Here is a 19,985-nt window from a genome sequence, read left to right on the forward strand (position 1 = left end):
GGAGGGCAAAAAACGGCCATACCGGAAGTTTGGGAAGTCCAGAGGGCCAATGGAGTGTTGAGGAGGCCATCTCCCCCCGCCCGGAGGCTCGAGGAAAGCCGCCGGAGCCCAGGGAGGGCAGAAAGGCCCCTCATGGAGCAGAAGACCTAGGCCACACCCACTATGGCCACACCCACCCAGCAACCGTGCAGAGAACCCCTTGTTAAGATTTTTGAAGCCCACCCGTGACCAGATTCCATTTAGAATAGAATAGAATTCTTTATTGGCCAAGCGTGATTGGAGACACAAAGAATTTGTCTCCGGGTGCATAAGCTCTCGTTGCGCAGGCAAACAGCAAAGCGATTAAGTCATAGATCACAACTCATAAGATACAAACAGCAAGCGATAAATCGTAAGATACCAATAGGATAGTAGGAAAGATGAGAAGATGAAAATATGACGATAACAACAGTACAGCATATTACGTGGAAGTATTTATATGTAGACGTTATGTATTATGTACTATTTGCCTGGTAGTATGTAGTATGGCTATGTTTATATGTAGTAGAATATGCCGTGCATGTAGTACATTCGGCTATTCATATGTAGTACATGCTACGTATAAATACAGCCATGTGGTAGGCTGCATTGCAATTATCCTTCTCATCTTTTTCATGTACATAGTAATATGTACTACGGGTGTATTTATATATAGCAGTATGTACTATGCAAATGTAGTCCTACGTACATAGTATATACTACTACATTTATTTTAGACTTCACCAACTACAGTGAATTCTATATTCACTATTTTGTATAAAATTATTATAGAATTATAGAATTCCCAGTTGCAATGGATGGCTGGGAAGGTTGGACCATAAGGAAGGCTGAGCGCCAAAGAATGGAGGCCTTTGAACTCTGGTGCTGGAGAAGAAGACTCCTGCATTGAGTCCCTTGGACTGCAAGGCCATCCAACTGGTCAGTCCTAGAGGAGATCAATCCTGATTGCTTTTTAGAAGGCCAGATCCTGAAGAGGAAACTCAAGTACTTTGGCCACCTAATGAGAAGGAAGAAGGACTCCCTGGAGAAGAGCCTCATGCTGGGAACGATGGAGGGGAAAAGAAGAAGGAATGCAATGCCATCCAATGGGTCAGTCCTAGAGGAGATCCACCCTGGCTGCTCTTGAGAAGGCCAGATCCTGAGGAGGAAACTCAAAGACTTTGGCCACCTTATGAGAAGGAAGAAAGACTCCCTGGAGAAGAGCCTCATGCTGGGAATGATGGAGGGCAAAAGAAGAAGAAGGGGACGGCAGAGAAGGAGGTGGCTAGATGGAGTCACCGAAACAGCCGGCGTGAGCTTAAATAGACTCCAGAGGATGGTAGAGGACAGGAAGGCCTGGAGGAACGTTGTCCATGGGGTCGCGATGGGTCGGACACAACTTCGCAACTAACAACAACAACAAACTATATAGATACCTGGTTTGAAACACAGGTAACTCCTAGATCTTGAGACCTCTATTATTTTACTATTACGTCATGGCACACAGGACTAACGTATCTTGTTAGCATCCTGCAATGAAGAGGTCCGCGTAATTCAAAACGTTTAGATTTTGCTGAGTCTCTCGCGAATAGGGCGGCATACAAATTGAATAAACTAAAATTACGGTTCCACCACAAAACCGTGGACGACAAAATCGCGGTCGACGAAAGCGCGTATGTGACGTCATCACAGCGCGACGAAAAAGATCGAAAAATGTAAAAATAAAGCGAAAACCTTACCCTAACCCCCCCAAACCTAACCCTAAACCTAACCCTTAACCTAACGAAAAACCTAACCCTAAACCTAACCCTTAACCTAACGAAAAACCTAACGCTAACCCTTAACCTAACCCTAACCCTAACTCTTACCTTTATGTGAATCGGCTTGCTGTAATTTAATTTTTATTTCAATTTTTCGATCTTTTTCGTCGCGCTGTGATGACGTCACATACGGGCTTTCGTCGACCGCGCTTTTGTGGAACGCGGTTTTGACGGGTCACGACAATTACTGCTCTATGGACTAAAATAGCAATGTTGTACAGTTATGTCCCAGCTTTGAACTGGAAGATTGTCCTACACACAGTTTTTAGGGATCGAGGAATTGGGAATTTGCGAACTAAGCGATAGGCTGGTCCTTGGTGCTACAGCCTTCCTTTTTTGGTAACTTGTCTTTTGCGATTCGGGCTTAGAGGGGAAGCCCGTCGTTCCCTTCTGCGCTATTCTCATTTCGTCTTCCCTCCCAGCAGGAAACCCTTAGCCGAGCAGGAAGGTGGCTCTGAAAAATCCCGCTGTGCTTCCTCTTCCTTTCGCCCAAACAGGAAGTCTCATTGTCCGAGTTTCAGCTGGGCCCAGTGGGTTGGCCAAAAAGACCTCGCCTCGGTGGAAAGGATACCCAGCGGAGTTCTTCCTTCCTTCCCCTCTTCTTCTTCTAGACGAATGAAGCTTAAAAACCTGGCGTGTTATTAGATCTCTCCCCCTTCCTCTCTCGATAAATATATCCTGCGGAAGAATGGCAGCACGACGGAAGCTTTTTTTTAAAAAAAAAGTATCTTTGTAAAAATCTAGAGTTGTTTGGCAAGACAAAGGACAGATAAAGGCTCCCCTTGCACATATGTGCTAGTCGTTCCCGACTCTAGGGGGCGGTGCTCATCTCCGTTTAAAAGCCGAACAGCCAGCGCCGTCCGAAGACGTCTCCGTGGTCATGTGGCGGGCATCACTCAACGCTGAAGGCGCACGGAACGCTGTTCCCTTCCCACCAAAGGTGGCTCCTGTTTTTCTACTTGCATTTTTACCTGCTTTCGAACTGCTAGGTTGGCAGAAGCTGGGACAAGTCACGGGAGCTCACTCTGTTAGGCAGCGCTAGGGATTCGATCTGCCAACCTTTCTGATCGACAAGCTCAGTGTCTTAACCACTCAGCCACCGCGTCCCATGTCTAAATTTGGGAGGGGCATAAAAACAATGTGGATCTCATGAACACCACCTTCCCTCCCCTTTTCTAGGATCCTTTCTGATCAGTTATCAGCTGCCTTCGGAGTCAGACATCAGTGGGGCAGGCAAACAGCTGGAGCCTGTTCCCAGTGTGCGCATGCGCAGAGCTGCCAGACGAAGGGAACAGCTAAAGAACAGGGGTCGACTTGGGAATAAGGCCACAGGTGGAGGATGAATGGCCCCTCCCAGAGGAAATAAAAGAGGAGCGGAAGGGGAGAGGAGTTTGCAGGAGACAATTAGTTCGCTTCATTGGTTTGTGATTCTCCGAGGCTCCTTGCCAAGTTCTGCAGGCATCGGCCTGGCAGCCCTCCAAGCCAGATAAGGTCTGTGACCGTAAATCCTCCCTCGAAAGACTTTGCTGGATGTGAAGTAGCAGAATTCACAGTCAATTAATAAAAGGAGTTTGCTTCATGCTCTCGGGAAGCCTTGGTCAGAACAGATACTTACATGGAAGTTCTGTATTTAATTTCGTCCTTTTCTGCCAGCTCTTCACACGTCAGATTCATGTGTTCCTTCCAGAGACCTTGGCATTTTCTGCAGGTTTCCTGGAAAGGAAGGCAGAGATATTAAGCAAAGTTTAAGGGGGAGCCCACCCAATCCAGGTTACCAGCCAGGAAAGCTGCAATGAATCCCGCACTGAACAAAAGGTTCTGGACAACAGGCAGTCCTTGACATACGACTCATTCATTTAGTGACGGTTCAAAGCTCTTCTCCATGCACCCGTCTCCAAAATCTTAAGCGTGTCTTTCATCAAAAACCCGAAGAGCTCATCTCAGGTATTGTGGTTTTTAAATAAAATATAACCTTTCCCCCACCTTCTCTTTCCAGTTTTGCTTTTGGCCACACCCAATTTTTTTGAAAACGTTTTGTTATTTTATTTTAATTTCATCCATGTAACCACAAGGATGCCATTGTATCCGAACGCAATTTTTTTTTTGTATTGCCCATTATTATATCATTCCCTCAACACGGAAAATCTGTCATTCACTCTTCTGCTTTCAATTATACCCTATTTCACCGCTGTTCAGCAGCTCCACTTAATATAGAACTTTATAGAATAATATAGAATATAGAATATTATAGAACTTAGACGCTGGCGCTGGCTAGGCCATACATTGAGAATGCCAGAAAATCGAATCCCAAAAATTTCCCTGCTTGCAGAGCCTGGTCCGACCTGGAAACGGCCAAAAGGAGGTGTTCGTCTAACCACTCTGCGTCACTTCAAACGGAAAGCCGAAGATATAGTCATGCGCCCATTCAATCTTAGCCGAAAATCATATAATAGCGACTGGCTGCACCACCTGACAACCCTAGCCCAGGACCGAAAACAGTGGCGTCAAATTTCCATGGAAGTCGCCTATACCCACGATGGGTGAAGAGGCGTCAAGTACAAGTACAAGTACCACTTAATAGCAAGAGCAGTTAGACTTATCTACCGCTTCATAGGGCTTTCAGCCCTCTCTAAGCGGTTTACAGAGTCAGCACATTGCCCCCAACAACAATCCGGGTCCTCATTTTACCCACCTCGGAATGATGGAAGGCTGAGTCAACCTTGAGCCGGTGAGATTTGAACTGCTGAACTGCTGACAGCAGTCAGCTGAAGTGGCCTGCAGTACTGCACTCTACCCACTGCGCCACCTTGGCCCTTAAGGGGGGGGGGAAGGGAGAGAAACTACCTGTTCAGTTAACCACACTTATTTCCTGTAAATAAACCTCTGCAATTTATGGCTTTGCTCACCAGAGACCCCAAGCGATCTATGCATTTCAATTTTATGGATTCTGGAAGAGAGATCGCTTGGCGCTGCTCTCTGAAGATAACCATCTCCAGAACTTCAGGAGAAGCCTCCCTTCCTTGCTCCCACGAAAAGGGCCCTCCAAAGGATGGGTATCATTCAGCAGCTAAGATTGCCACCTCGTGGCTCAAAGGAAGCCCCAGGCAGGACGCTGGACTCCATCCCACCCAAGACCAGGCTGGGTTTGCATACAGGGTGATAAAAGGATGAACCAGGCTGTCAACAGCTGCGGAGTGGGGGGGGGGGGGAAGAGAGAAGATTTGCCAAGCCGAACTTTAACTGCTCTGTGAAAGTATAAATGTTGACATAAGTCACGGAGCTGTTGGAGGCTGGATGGTTTCCATCAGCAAACGATCCAGAAGGATGAGCTGCACCGCTCCTTGCAAAGCATCCAAGATATGGGAGTCAAGCATGAAGCTGTGTGCAGCGGAAGGAGCTGACGGTGGGCATTGAGCCCAAAGCCTCTATGGCTGTCTGTCTGTCTATCATTTTTCTCTCTATATTAATCATATCGATCTATCGATCTGTCCTCCACCTACCTACTATCCATCGATCCATCCATCCCTCTATCTATGTATGTATCCATCCATCATGTATCTATCCCTCCCTCCCTCCACATAACTACCTACTATCTATCTGTCTGTCTGTCTATCCATCCATCTATCCACCCATCCACCTATCCATCTGTCTGTCTATGTATTCACCCACCCACCCATCCATCTATCCCTCCCTCCACACACCATCTATCCATCCATCCATCCATCCATCCATCCATCCATCCATCCATATATCATCTATTTATCTATCTATCTATCCTCCACCTACCTACTATCCATCGATCCATCCATCCCTCTATGTATGTATCCATCCATCCATCATGTATCTATCCCTCCCTCCCTCCACATAACTACTATCTATCTGTCTGTCTGTCTCTCCATCCATCTATCCACCCATCCATCTGTCTGTCTATGTATTTACCCACCCACCCACCCACCCACCCATCCATCCATCCATCCATCCCTCCCTCCCTCCCTCCCTCCCTCCACACACCATCTACCCATTCATCCATATATGATCTATCTTTATCTATCTATCTATCTATCTATCTATCTATCTATCTATCTATCTATCTATCTATCTATCTATCTATCTATCTATCTATCTATCTATCTACCTACCTACCTACCTACCTACCTACCTACCTATCTATGCATCTATCCATCCATCCATCCTTCCTCCCTCCTTTCCTTCTAACGAAAAGAAGGACTAGGGGTGACATGATAGCAGTCTTCTAACATCTCAGGGGCTGCCACAAAAAAGAGGGAATAAAGCTATTCTCCATAGTACCTTAAGGCAGGACAAGAAGCAATGGGTGGAAATTAATCAAGGAGAGAAGCAACTCAGAACTAAGGAGAAATTTCCAATATCTCGGGGCTGCCACAGAGAAGAGGGAGTCAAGCTATTCTCCAAAGCACCTGAAGGCAGGGCAAGAAAGCAATGGGTGGAAACTAATCAAGGAGAGAAGCAACTTAGAACTAAGGAGAAATTTCCTGACAGTGAGAACAATTAATCAGTGGAACAGAAGTTGCGAATGCCACAACACTGGAAGTCTTTAAGAAGATGTTGGATAGCCATTTGTCTGAAACGGTATAAGGTTTCCTGCCTAGGCAGGGGGTTGGACTAGAAGACCTCCAAGGTCCCTTCCAACTCTGTTATTCTGTATTCTATACTATCCATTTCTCCTCTCTCTCAAAAAAAAAACCCAACAAATTTGCCCTTGCTGGGCATTTCCCATCAAGAAAATCGCTGGATGGATTAAAAATGTTCCGAAGAAAAAACTAAATGACCAGGAATTTAAACTATTATTTGTTTTATTTTTTTGTTTTCTCTTGGATGGGAACGGAAAGATCCCACAAAACAAACACACAGGAAGGTTTCAACACCCAGGTTAAGTTTCCATGTTTATTTGCAATGAGTATCTTGTTATGACTCCGCTGCGTGGTTGTGCAATGAAGATATTTATGTCCTCGCGGAGAGGGGTTGTGCAAGGGAAGGAGAAAAAGCTGTGTTTTGAAGCGGGGCAAAACAATTCTCGAGCATCGGAGAAGGTCCGTTCTCCAATCCAGCGGCCTTCGGATGTGTTGGCACCGTCCGTTGGGAGGCACGCACTATCCACACCATCACAATGGGGTTTTCTCGGGTTGGAGAAAAGATTCACAAGACACCAGGGACCCAGATGAAGACAGACAGAAAAACAAAGAGGAATATGGAACAAAAAAAAAGGAGAAAAAATAAAATAAAATAGGAAGTGCCAAGCCTTGCATCACAGTTGGCAAATGATGAGAATTTAAGAAGCTTTGCTTGGGGGCAAGGAGGAGGCAGAAATAGATTTAAGGTTAATTTCAAAAGTGCAGTTCTCCGCAGAGCTGGCTTGGTCATCTTTTCCCGAAGAACGAAAAGATGCCTGCCAGGGTTACGAGGGATGCCCTAATAATTAACTCATGAGCCTCAAGCCAAGTTTCAAAGAGAGCGAGAGCAATCAACCGATGGAGCAGAAGTCGCCTTCGGAAGTCGTGGGAGCTTCATCCCTGGAGGTTTTCAAGAAGAGACTGGACTCCCATCGGTCACAAATGGTGTAGGGGGGGGGTCTCCTGCTTGGGCAGGGGGCGATTTGGACTAGATGACCTCCAAGGTCCCTTCCAACTCTGTTAATCTGTAAGGCAAGGTTTATGGATTCCAATCACTCTTGTTCAACCTTGGCCACCTTTCCAATGACTGGGAAATTCTGGGAACTGAAGCATTAAAGTGACCAAGGAGTAGACTCGTGGGAGCCCAGGACAGGAAGGGACCTTGGGACTTCTTCGAGTCCAAGCAAGGAGTTAAATCCTCCTCCAATCCACGCAATTTACTATGAATCAGCCTGAACTAATGAAGGTCCCCGCAGCAGCAGGAGGAGGGGAAGGATAAATGCCCCCCAAGATAATGGCTATCTTGAAACCTTGAAGGCCACTAGAAGCAGGAAACAGATATTTTGAAGGCAATCCCCGGTGCTCTTTTAATGGGGTCAAATAGGCCTCCGTCTCCCCTTCTTCCACTAACCATGTTTTAGTTTAGTTTTAGTTTTCCCTTTATTTGTATGCCGCCCTTTTCCCTGGGGGGACTCTGGGCGGCTCACAGTTCAAAAAGAGGAGGGGGGAAGGACAAACAATTTTCCAAACATGAAGACAATACAACATATTAAAAGAAAGCACAACAGTCACACAATTCGGGTGGGGTTAGAGTCTTAACCCCAGGCCAGCCGGGACAGCCAGATGCGCGGAAGGACTGGAGGGTGGTGAGGGTCCGAATCTCCATGGGGAGTTTGTTCCAGAGGGTCGGAGCAGCCACCGAGAAGGCTCTCCTCCGGGTAGTTGCCAGTCTGCACTGGCTGGAAGATGGAATTCGGAGGAGGCCTAATTGATGCGATCGTATCGGTCTAGTGGAGGTAATTGGCAATGTGAGCGAGGTGGTTTGGTGGCGTACCCCACAAGTAGACGAGGCGGTAAGAGGGAATCGGATCACACCTGCCCCGTCGGAGAGAGAGAGCGCCGTTTCAATAAAATTGTGCAAAACACCACATGCAAATATAAACACGGAGGTTTCACTCTGAAGAGTGGAAACAAATCGTGGCTTTCTTTAGCAATTTCCGTTGTGTGTGTGTGTGTGTGTGTGTGGTTTTTTTTTTAATTTCAGGGGATTGCAATCCCCAGGGTCGTGTGACGGGCGGCTGGCCGTACAAATTAGAATAATGAATGCAGGTGGTCCTCGACTTATGACCACAAAGTCAACCCAAAATCTATGCTGCCAAGGGAGACATAGGAACACGGTGGCTCAGGGGCTAAGACGCTGAGCCGGTCGATCAGAAAGGTCGGCAGTTCGGCGGTTTGAATCCCTAGCGGCGCGTAACGGAGTGAGCTCCCGTGACTTGTCCCAGCTTCTGCCCACCTAGCAGTTCGAAAGCAGGTTAAAAAATGCGAGTAGGAAAATAGGAATCACCTTTGGTGGGAAGGGAACAGCGTTCCGTGCGCCTTCGGCATTGAGTCATGCCGGCCACATGACCACGGAGATGTCTTTGGACAGCGCTGGCTCTTCGGCTTTGAAACGGAGATGAGCACCGCCCCCTAGAGTCGGGAACGACTAGCACAGATGTGCGAGGGGGAAACCTTTACTTTTACCTAAGCATGCCCCCGAGTGAGGTCAGTTCAATTTACGGCCCAACTATGACCCTGTTTCCCCCCCCCCCCCCCCCGCTCTCCTCCCAGAGTGGGTCATAAATCACATTCTCCACTGGAGCACTTTCGGGGTGGTAGAAAACACGCCTCTCTGTCTGGCTCAGATAACCTTTGAGCCAGAAGAAGCCAGGCACAAGATCCAGAAGAGAAAGGAACGTTGCGCAGGGCATGTTTTCCATAAAAAGGAAAGGCAGAATTAGGAAACATCTGGCAGCAGAGTTCCAAACTTTTTGGGACGTCGGCTTCTCAGCCCTGAAATCTCAACCATTGTGACAACAACACCTGCCAGAGGAAGGTCAATGTGTGTGTGTGTGTGTGTGTGTGTGCGCACGTGCTGATAAATAAATAAAGGGAAACTTGTATAGATCTATTTCAAGCTATTTAGCTCTCATCAGCTAGCCATAATATATATATATATATATATATATGTGTTTTTATTTGTGCTGATAAATAAATAAAGGAAGACTAGTATAGATCTATTTCAAGCTATTTAGCTCTCATCAGCTAGCCATATCCTTACTGGGATTCGAACCTGTGCTCTATTGCCTCCCAGGCAGGGAGTTAACCATTTGAGCTACAGGGAACGACTTGTGACGAGCCTAATGACAGAGAGTGGAAGTGTGACCTTCCTCCCACATTTGGGCATACCAGGGGTTGTGACTTTAAGTATATATATATATATATATACACACATACACATACACATACACACACACACACACATATATATATATATATACACACATACACATATATATATATATACACACATACACATACACATACACACATATATATATATATATATATATACACACACACACATATATATATATATATACATATATATATATACATACATACATACATACATACATACATACATACATATATAATTAGATTTTTTACAACCCCTGTTAAGCCCCAATTATGGGAGGAAGCTAACTGCTTCCATCATCTGTCCTTCGGCTCGTCACAAGAGTCCATCACGACAGAAACCCAATATTTTTACTGTTGCCTTTGTTATATTTGTGTTTTTTATTTTATTTTATTTTTTTAAATTTGTGCTGATAAATAAATAAAGGGAGACTAGTATAGATCTATTTCAAGCTTCGAATAAGAGCCTGTGGCCTTTCGGATAAGAGCCTGTGGCCTAATGGCTAAGATTTCTGCCTAGTATGTAATACAGCCCAGGTTCAATTCCCAGTAAGGGTATGGCTAGCTGATGAGAGCTAAATAGCTTGAAATAGATCTATACTAGTCTCCCTTTATTTATTTATCAGCACAAACACAACAAAATGTAACAAAAAGACAACAGTAAAAATATTGGGTTTCTGCCTGGATGGTCTCTTGTGACGAGCCGAAGGACAGAGAGTGGAAGTGTGACCTTCCTCCCATATTTGGGCATACCGGGGGTTGTAAAAGAAATCTAATATATATATATATAAATAATCAGAGAATAATTGTCCATTGTGGGCCCACTCATTTGAAAAGCGACCTTGGGAGATCTGGCTGAGTCTATTCTGCCCCTTCGGACCAGCTGGGCCTTCCGAAAACATCGCCAGATGTTGAAAGGGAGTTACCAAGCGTTTGTTCCCCAAGGACAGGAAAACAGGCAAGCTACATCTCTTTTCTTTAAAGCAACAGGACACACATTTCTCTGCAAAAGCCACAGTTACTCCAACTATTGGGGGAGGGGGGGAAGGCATTTTTTGGGGTAAAGGTTTCTTCCGTCTCAAGATTTGGGAGGGAAATAGCGTGAGCTTGCTAGACAAAATAAGAATAATGGGACAGAATAACAGAGTTGGAGGGAACTTGGAGGTCCTCTAGTTCAACCCCCTCATGCAGGATAACCTTTACAAATTGGAGCCTTTGCAAGTTCTGGAGGCAAGCAGTTCCTCTGCTTAATTGTTCCCACCGCCAGGAAATTCATCCTTAAGTTTCCAAGTTGCTTCTCTCCTTGATTAGTTTCCACCCGTTGCTTCTTGCCCTGCCTTCAGGTGTTTTGCAATACCTGTTTAATTTAGGTGTTTGTTTATGATTCTAGGCAACCACTACTAAAGCATGGCTCACTGAATCAAACCCAACTGGATGAGTTCATACCTTTTTCAGAGCCAAACACGACGGTCCATCAATCATTGCCGCTGAATTCGTATGAGACACACAATAATAATTTTTTCCTGAAATTAAGTGTTTTTTCTTCCGTCAAAGCACCTGGCCTGCCCAAATACAGGAGGAAGCATACTGCTTCCCTTTTCCTGAAATCAATCTATCTATCTATCTATCTATCTATCTATCTATCTATCTATCTATCTATCTATCTATCTATCTATCCATCCATCCATCCATCCATCTATCTATCTATCATCTATCTCAGTGTTTCTCAACCTTGTCAACTTGAAGATGTCTGGACTTCAACTCCCAGAATTCCCCAGCCTGGGGAATTCTGGGAGTTGAAGTCCAGACATCTTCAAGTTGACAAGGTTGAGAAACACTGAGATATCTATCTATCTATCTATCTATCTATCTATCTATCTATCTATCTATCTATCTATCTATCTATCTATCTATCATCTATCTATCTATCCATCCATCCATCCATCCATCCATCCATCCATCCATCCATCCATCCATCCATCCATCCTTCCTTCTATCTTTCTAACTACCTACCTACCTACGAACCTACCTACCTACCTACCTACCTACCTACCTACCTACCTACCTACCTACCTACCTACCTACCTACCTATACAAATATATATTAAAGGTAAAAGTTCCCCTTCCACATATGTGCTAGTCGTTCCCATCTCTAGAGGGCGATGCTCATCTCCGTTTCAAAGCCGAAGAGCCAGCGCTGTCCGAAGACGTCTCTGTGGTCATGTGGCCGGCATGACTCAATGCCGAAGGCGCACGGAACGCTGTTCCCTTCCCACCAAAGATAATCCCTATTTTTCCACTTGCATTTTTACATGCTTTTGAACTGCTAGGTTGGCAGAAGCCGGGACAAGTCACGGGAGCTCACTCCGTTATGCGGCGCTAGGGTTTCGAACCGCCACGATATTAACTATTGAGACCTCAATAGAGATTTGAAATCATTTTCCTGATCATCTTTCTTTAAATGGCCGATGGTTAACCCTGAAAGGACACTAAACCATCCGTTCAAATGGGTTGTATGTAACTTTTGAGCGGCCCGTTGTAACATTGGACAACGCTAAGCGACCGGTCGTTAGTGGAGAACTACCTGTGTACTGTTTTTAAAGAAAGATGAAAAGATTCTTTCATTGAATTGATTGAATTAAGTCAGTTAAAGCGCCCGGTTGGTTTGGCGAGAATGGTAACGGGACGATTTCAAAATCTGGGGTTTTGGAGCCCCCTGCTGGCCATCCCTGGTCTTTACAAACCGCTGCAAAAAACGTAAAAAACCGCAGTTTCTCCTCCAGGGGGCAGTATACCTCTTGAAACTCAAAAAGAAACTAGATTAGGAAGGGAAGCAGTTGTCATTCCCCCCCCTCCCCTCCCACCTTCATCCCTGCAGGGGAAACGGTTGGGATTACCTAGAACAAGAAACTGAAGAGGGAAGAACTGCGTGCAGCTGCTTGATCCTCTTCAAAAATTACCCCGCTTTCATTTCTGCAGGCACCGAAGGGGAATTTACGGAATGCGTAAAGCAGAACGAGGCGGCGGAAGTTTGGACCCAATCTCGGTTTTGCCCACTTTCCCCCTGCCCTCCATCTGCTTTTTGGTGCCTGGGCTTCACAAAGCCTGACCGGTCCTCATACTTATGACCATCGCAGCATCTCCACAGCCATGTTTACCAGGAGCACTGCAAACATTTGCTTCTGGTCCTTGACGTACGGCCATAACAGAGTCCAAAATTTCTGTGCGCACTACGCACAGATTAGCCCTGTGATGCCGAGCCTAGTGGTGCACGAAGCCATGTCCCCCAGCACGCGCAGCCTTGCCTGTTTGTCTTCTGGGTTCCTGGCGCACATGTGCGGGCCACAATCAGCTGTCCTTCGCATGCACAGCAGTGCCAAAAAACTGGTGCGTGCTTGCGTGCCGGAACCTGGAAGTTCGGCTTTTCCGGAGCACGGCCCCCGAGGGGTGTGCCCACACACATTCCCGCCCTTCGCCATCGCTGAATTAGCCCGAAGCGCACATTCTGGCGAGAGAGAAATTCCCTGTGGATGGACTACAGCACAGGCCTGAAATCTCGGGAAACTAAACCTTCGTTCCCAGATTGGATGCTATATCCTTTTAAGACAGAGTTTTGTAAAAATGTCCTTCTCTGAAAGTCTGGTCACCATCAGAAAATCCTGTTCCTGGCGCAATATTGGAAGAAGGAAGACTTGCCTACAATCCAAGAATGGACATTGAAAGTCACAAACTTAGCCGAGATGGCTAAAATATCGGCATATCTCAACGATCACTCAAATGAGAGATATAAACGAGACTGGAAAAAATGGATTGACTATATACAAAATAAATACGGGACCAAGAAATTCCAGTTAGCCAATGCTTATGATCAGAAATGATTTAAACGGTTAAAAGTTAGTTCAGTAAGAAGAAGCTAAGGTCAATGTAAGAGCCAAGGTGGCGCAGTGGTTAAATGCAGCACTGCAGGCTACTGCTAGATCAGCAGGTCAGCGGTTCAAATCTCACCGGCTCAGGGTTGACTCAGCCTTCCATCCTTCCGAGGTGGGTAAAATGAGGACCCAGATTGTTGGGGGCAATATGCTGACTCTCTGTAAACCGCTTAGAGAGGCCTGAAAGGCCTATGAAGCGGTATATAAGTCCACTGCTATTGCTATTGCTAATGTAGAACGTCATTAATTTCTTTCTTTCTTTCTTTTTTTCTCAATAGATTTTAGACTGTGTTAGTTAAAAATCCATACCGTGTACGGGTTCTGGGAAGTCGGGGGGGGGAGGAGGAGGGGGGTTGGGGGGGGAGGGAGGGAGGGGCATACAAAAATAATTGTACTTCGGTGTTTTAATGATTGACGAATGATGAAATATTTGTGTTTTTTAAAAGAAATAAAACCTTATCTAAAAGAAAATCCTGCTCCTTTCGGTTTGCGTCGGTTCTGTTTTCGTGGCTAAACTCTACGACGGCATTTATTTTATTTAAAATGTTTTATCATCCGTCTGGCACCCAGAGCAAGATTTTTTTTCCCAGCCAGTGCTCCCCATAAATTTGATGAAGAAAAGAAAAGTTTGCTTGAATTCAGCCCAACAGGAGAGCTTAGCTCTCCATCAGTAGACTTTCAATTTTTTTTTAAATTAAACTTAACAGTTCCGCTGCCCGGGGGGGAAATATAATAATTGGAAAACTCATGATCTAGGTAATCCTCAATTTGATTACAACATATTAAATAAGCAAGGCGGAGAGTAAAGCAATTAAGCTCTTAAAGACGCACTTGTAGTAATGGAGACGGAGAGACACTCAAGGGAAGGAAGGTTTGACGAGGTTGGGGATGGCTACGTCCTAACATGAGGACTAGAAACCAACTTGCGGGGAAGATCGCAAATCGGGTCGCCTGTCTCACTTAACGGCCAGTGTCTAGCACTGATAATGTTACCTAGGCCATGCAGCATCTGCAAGAAAACAGGGAAGCTCATAGAGTAACTATAACCCTCCTATTATTTCTCCTCCTCCTCCTCCTCCTCCTCCTCCTCCAATCTCACTCCCTTCCGGTACTGATGATGTTCCCTAGTTGGGTAATGAAACGTCAGGAAAACAAGGAAGCTCAGAGAGCACCAAGGACCTCACAGTTGTTCCTCCTCCTTCTCCTCCTCTTCCTCCTCCTCCAATCTCACCCCCTCCCAGTACTGATGATGTTCCCTAGTTGGGTAATGAAACGTCTGCAAGAAAACAAGGAAGCTCAGAGAGCACCAAGGATCCCACAGTTGTTCCTCCTCCTTCTCCTCCTCTTCCTCCTCCTCCAATCTCACCCCCTCCCAGTACTGATGATGTTCCCTAGTTGGGTAATGAAACGTCTGCAAGAAAACAAGGAAGCTCAGAGAGCACCAAGGATCCCACAGTTGTTCCTCCTCCTCCTCCTCCTCCTCCTCCAATCTCACTCCCTTCCAGTACTGATGATGTTCCCTAGTTGGGTAATGAAACGTCTGCAAGAAAACAAGCCAGTTCGGAGGGCACCAAGCACCCCTCATTTCAACCCCGAGCTTCAAAGATCGTCCTTTGAGGGTTTTCAATTCAGAGTTTTGCAAAAGAAGCATGCGCTAAAAAGAATGGAGTGGAGATGAAAACGCCATTACTAGTCAAGAGAAAAAAACCCCGGTTCTTTTGAAGCTATTTTATTCCAGAGAGGCAGAGACCTGGAGCTGGCCTTGGGCCCCTCTTGTTAGAAGAAAAAAAAGAACCAGAGCCAGCTCCCAAGTTGGCATCTCCTGCCAGCCACACATGCCGGCCGTTTCGCCATGGAAGCCTCCACTTCGTTAACCGTTCCGCGTAAAACGCCTCCTGCATTATTGATGGCTGAGCATCAACTCCCTCCGTCATGCCAGGCATTTTAAATTACTCTTGGTAGGAGATGAGCAAGGAAGTCAGCATTCTGGCTCTAAAACAGCGGTCACCAACTGGTGGTCCGTGGACCACTGGCGATCCGTGAGAAAATTTGGGTGGTCCACAGAAAATTTTTTTTGCATTTTTTACATTGCACTAAATCCGGGGTCCTCAAACTACGGCCCCTGGGATGGATACGTGCAATGAATGCTTGTGTTGCTGCAGAGAGTCTCCCCCTTTGGGGTCTTTTTGTGCGGGTCGGAAGGGGGCAGAAATTCCAACTTGGGGGGGGTCTGCTTCAGCCTCCTGGTGGGGGGCTTTGGGCAAAGGCTGGAGGGAAGCACCGCTGGTGGCGAAGAGCCGGAGGGCCTCGTTCCAGTGGGACTGCATCAGGGCCTGGAACTGGCTGATTATTTCAGCCCGCTGAGCCTCCAGGCGCCGGCACCTGGCCTTGAACTCCCACAGGTCTTTCCTCTGCTTGGAAAGCCCATGCTCCTAGTCCTCAGTGAGGTGCTTCTGCTGAGCCTCCTTCTCGGTCCAACTTGAACTGTTTTGCCAAGTCTTTCTCCTGGTGGCTGCTTAGCTCCAGCAACTGCTTCCCGTTGGGGCCCTAAGGAGCCCGGGAGGGGAGGGGAGGAGCAGCTGGGAGGGGAGGGGCGAGTAGAGGCAGACGAGACACCCCTTGATGTGAGTGGCATGAAGCTGGCCACCCCCATTCCAATCACATGACCACCTAGCCACGCCCACCCAGCCAGTCATTAGGCAGATCCTATTAGTGGTCCGCGGGATTTAAAATTATGAATTGAGAGGTCCGAAAGATTGGGGACCCCTGCCCTAAAAGATAAGCCAGCCCAAGATAATAATGGAAGACCCGTGTCAGAAACGGTGAATTTGCAGCCACTCGGTCCATCAAGCAACACCAGCATTGAAGAAGACCTTCTAAAGGTGGCCCACAGCTGGAGGAACAATGGCTTCCTGGGGAAAAAAACCACCGCTTCCATAAGGAGGATATTATTCGTAGACACATCTGCTGCAGATGTGGGCTCAAAAGCTGGGTGGGACATACGTTCTTCAACCTTGGCTTCCATGAACGGGGGGAAGGATACGCCGAAACACCAACGAACAACAAAGAGGACCTCCATCTCGTACCGCAAGAGGGTCTTTTTTTTTTAAAGATCAAACGTCAAGGATTTTTAATTGGCGAGGGGGCCGCCACGCAGGAAATAATATCCAGAGGACTTGGTTGATGTATTGCTTGGGTCCACAACATCCAAGCCCCCCCCCAAAATCACCCCCCCCCCCGCCAAGCTTGGCTTTGGCTTAAAGAGTCCTGCAATTTTAACTCTCGTGGTTTGTATTTATTTATGATTTACGATTCCGCGGGGCACGTAAGCGAAGCCGCTGTGGACCTATTAATCGAAACTTTAGCTAGGACCACAAGCAGTTGCTGAATGCCTCGAGGGCCACTTTGAGGCTGTAAATCCGGGCCACCTCACCTGCTTCCGGAAGCTCCCCCCCCCCCCGAATTGTGTTGCAACTGGTGCAGAAGCGACAAATCGACTGGCGTTTTCAACTTGAGCTCAAACCGAAGTCCTTGATAGCACCCTCAAACCCCCCCCCCCAAACCAACCAACCAGCTCGACTGCACTTCAAAGGAAAATACTTGTAGCTGGGGGTTGAAATGAGGGGGGGGTCCTTGGTGGTCTCTGCCTGAGCTTGGTGGTTTTCTTGCAGGCGCTTCATGACGCAAACTAGGTAAAATCAGCCGAGCCGAGGTGGCGCAGTGGTTAAATGCAGCACTGCAGGCTACTTCAGCTGACTGCAGATCTGCAGTTCGGCTGTTTCTAATCTCACCGGCTCAGGGTTGACTCAGCCTTCCATCCTTCCGAGGTGGGTGAAATGAGGACCCGGATTGTTGTTGGGGGCGATATGCTGACTCTGTAAACCGCTTAGAGAGGGCTGAAAGCCCTATGAAGAGGTATATAAGTCTAACTGCTATTGCTATTGCTAAATCAGCCGCAGCGCTGATGACGTTACCTAGTTGGGTCGTGAAACGCCTGCAAGGAAAGACACAAACTCAGAGAGCACCAAGGACCCCACAGTTATTCCTCCTCCTCCTCTTCCTCCTCCCCCCACAAACCCCACTCCCTTCTAGCACTGATGATGTTACCTAGGTGGGTCGTGAAATGCCTGCAAGGAAACAAGCAGGCTCAGAGAGCACCAAGGACCCCACAATTGTTCCTCCTCCTCCTCCTCCCCCTACAAACCCCACTCCTTTCTAGCACTGATGACGTTACCTAGTTGGGTCGTGAAACGTTTGCAAGAAAACAACCAAGCGCAGAGATTGCCAAGGGCCCCATGGTACTTCTCCTTCTCCTCCTCCCCCTTTTTCCTTCTTCTTTTTTGCCCCCCTCTCAAATCCCCCTCCCTTCTAGCACTGATGATGTTACCTAGCTGGGCCACGAAAACGTCAGCGAGAGAAGGAACAAACTCAGGGAGCACCCCCAAATCTCTCCCCTCTTTCCTTTCATCCTTGTAGCCTAAACAAGAGGGATAGAATCAAGATCACGGGAAGTGTAACGCAATATGACGTTGGTCAATGTAATAGTGGACATGTGATTTATATGTTATGAAAACGGGGGGGGGGGGACTTTAATAAATAAATAAAAAAAGGCTAAGCTTGCAGAGCGAAGGAAGCAGTCCCGGATTTCAGGTCCTCCCAGAGTTTTCACTTCCTCCTTCTGCGCCACGATGGGGAGGGAAAGTCTCTTTCTTCCACACACACACACACACACCCCTCTGAAGAAAGAGGTTGAGCAAGACAGCTGGGGCTTCTTCTGTGACCAAATTAGGAAAGAAAGGACCAACGGGTTCTCCCAAGATCATCACCGCAAGACGCCGTGGCCCAAGGCACCGGCTGGGCCTCTCTGGCCGGAAGGCAGCCGGACGCTGTGGAGGCCGCCCCGTAGCGGAAGTGGTGGCTGAAGTCCCATCTTGAATCTCCATGGAGGACACCTCCGTCTAGAACAGGGAGGGCTAATCTTTGTCGTTGCGGCCCAAAAGTCCCCCCCCCCACGCCCATAATGCAACGGGCGCACAAATCCCGCCCCGTGCATGCTCCCACCTCCCCCTGCATTCCTTCACGCACACCCCAGCGCATGCGCCCTGCTCCCCCCGCCCATTTTCACCCTCATGGGTCTAGGACCTCCATATCCAAGAGCAGGATACCTGGAAAGTACACAGGCAGAGACCACCGAAGGGAGCCCAGCACTGAGGTTGCTAAGTGAGACGTTTGTTGAGTTTTGCCCCATTTTACGACTTTGGTTGCCACGTTCGTTAAGCGAATCACCCGCCTGTTGATAAAAGTTAGTATAACCGTCGTTAAATACGAGACGGTTGCCAAGCTGGCCACTGGGTTTTGATCACGTGGACACGGGGAGGCTGCAACGGTCGTTAAGTGTGAACAACAGTCATAAGTGTGAACAACTGTCGTAAGTCAGTGTTTTCATTGCCCTTGCAACTTCAAACGGTCACTAAACGGACCGTTGTAAGTCGAGGACTTCCTGTGTACGAGCAGCCTGGGCAACGAAAGGGCGGGGACTGGTTTGATCCAACTTGGCATTGACTCAAAAAAAAACCCCACCCACAACCGCTTACAACGATTCATTTAGTGACCAAAGTTGGAGCAGAACTGAAAAAAGGGTCTTATGACCACTGCAGCATATCCACGGTCACATGATCAAAATCCAGGCGCCTGGCTCACATTTATGACGGTTGCAGTGTCCCAGGGTCCTAGGATCCCGTTTTGCGACCTCCTGAAGAGCACCTGAGGGCAGGACAAGAAGCAACGGATGGAAACTAATCAAGGAGAGAAGCCACGGGAGAGCTAAGGAGAAATTGTCCCATCGATGAGAACGATTAAAGAGTGGAACAGAAGTTGCCACCAGGAGTCGCGAATGCTCCAACACTGGGGATTTTTTAAGAAGAGATTGGACCCACCGTTTATCTGAAATGGTTATATGGCTTCCCGCCTAAGAATGGGGTTGGACTAGAAGACCTCCAAGGCTCCCTTCCAACTCTGTTATTCTGTGAAACTCAATGAGGAAGCCAGAGCCACTTAACCATCACGTTGCTGGCTTCACCCAGGCCGCAGCTCCCTTAACAACAGCGGCAAAGAAAGATCTTTGACTTTGTCTCGCTCAGTGGCGTACATTTCTGGGCTCAATTACGGCCGTTAAGTCGGGGACTTAAAAAAATCCTACCCATACGGGCTGTTCAAACTCTACAAAATCTTGCTTTTTCTCCTCCAAAAATGACCTCACTCCAGTTAAAAAAAGTAGCTGAAACCGTTTCTCCTCTTCCCAGCATAAACATTTTCCACCTTCCAGAGAA

The 19,985-nt window shown here is 47.2% G+C and overlaps 1 protein-coding gene across 1 annotated transcript in view; it reads right to left on the reverse strand.

Annotated features, from left to right (window-relative positions):
• RNF216 (ring finger protein 216) overlaps nucleotides 1-19,985 on the reverse strand; it is an 89,361-nt gene that overhangs the window by 16,306 nt on the left and 53,070 nt on the right. The window contains 1 exon segment of the mRNA XM_087728483.1: nucleotides 3,454-3,551. Within this exon segment, the coding sequence (XP_087584609.1) occupies nucleotides 3,454-3,551 (98 nt within the window).

Source organism: Thamnophis sirtalis, unplaced genomic scaffold (genome assembly GCF_051295495.1).
Source record: "Thamnophis sirtalis isolate CommonGarterSnake01/CBP01778 unplaced genomic scaffold, rThaSir2_p1.2 scaffold_14, whole genome shotgun sequence".
Taxonomy (NCBI): Eukaryota; Metazoa; Chordata; class Lepidosauria; order Squamata; family Natricidae; genus Thamnophis; species Thamnophis sirtalis.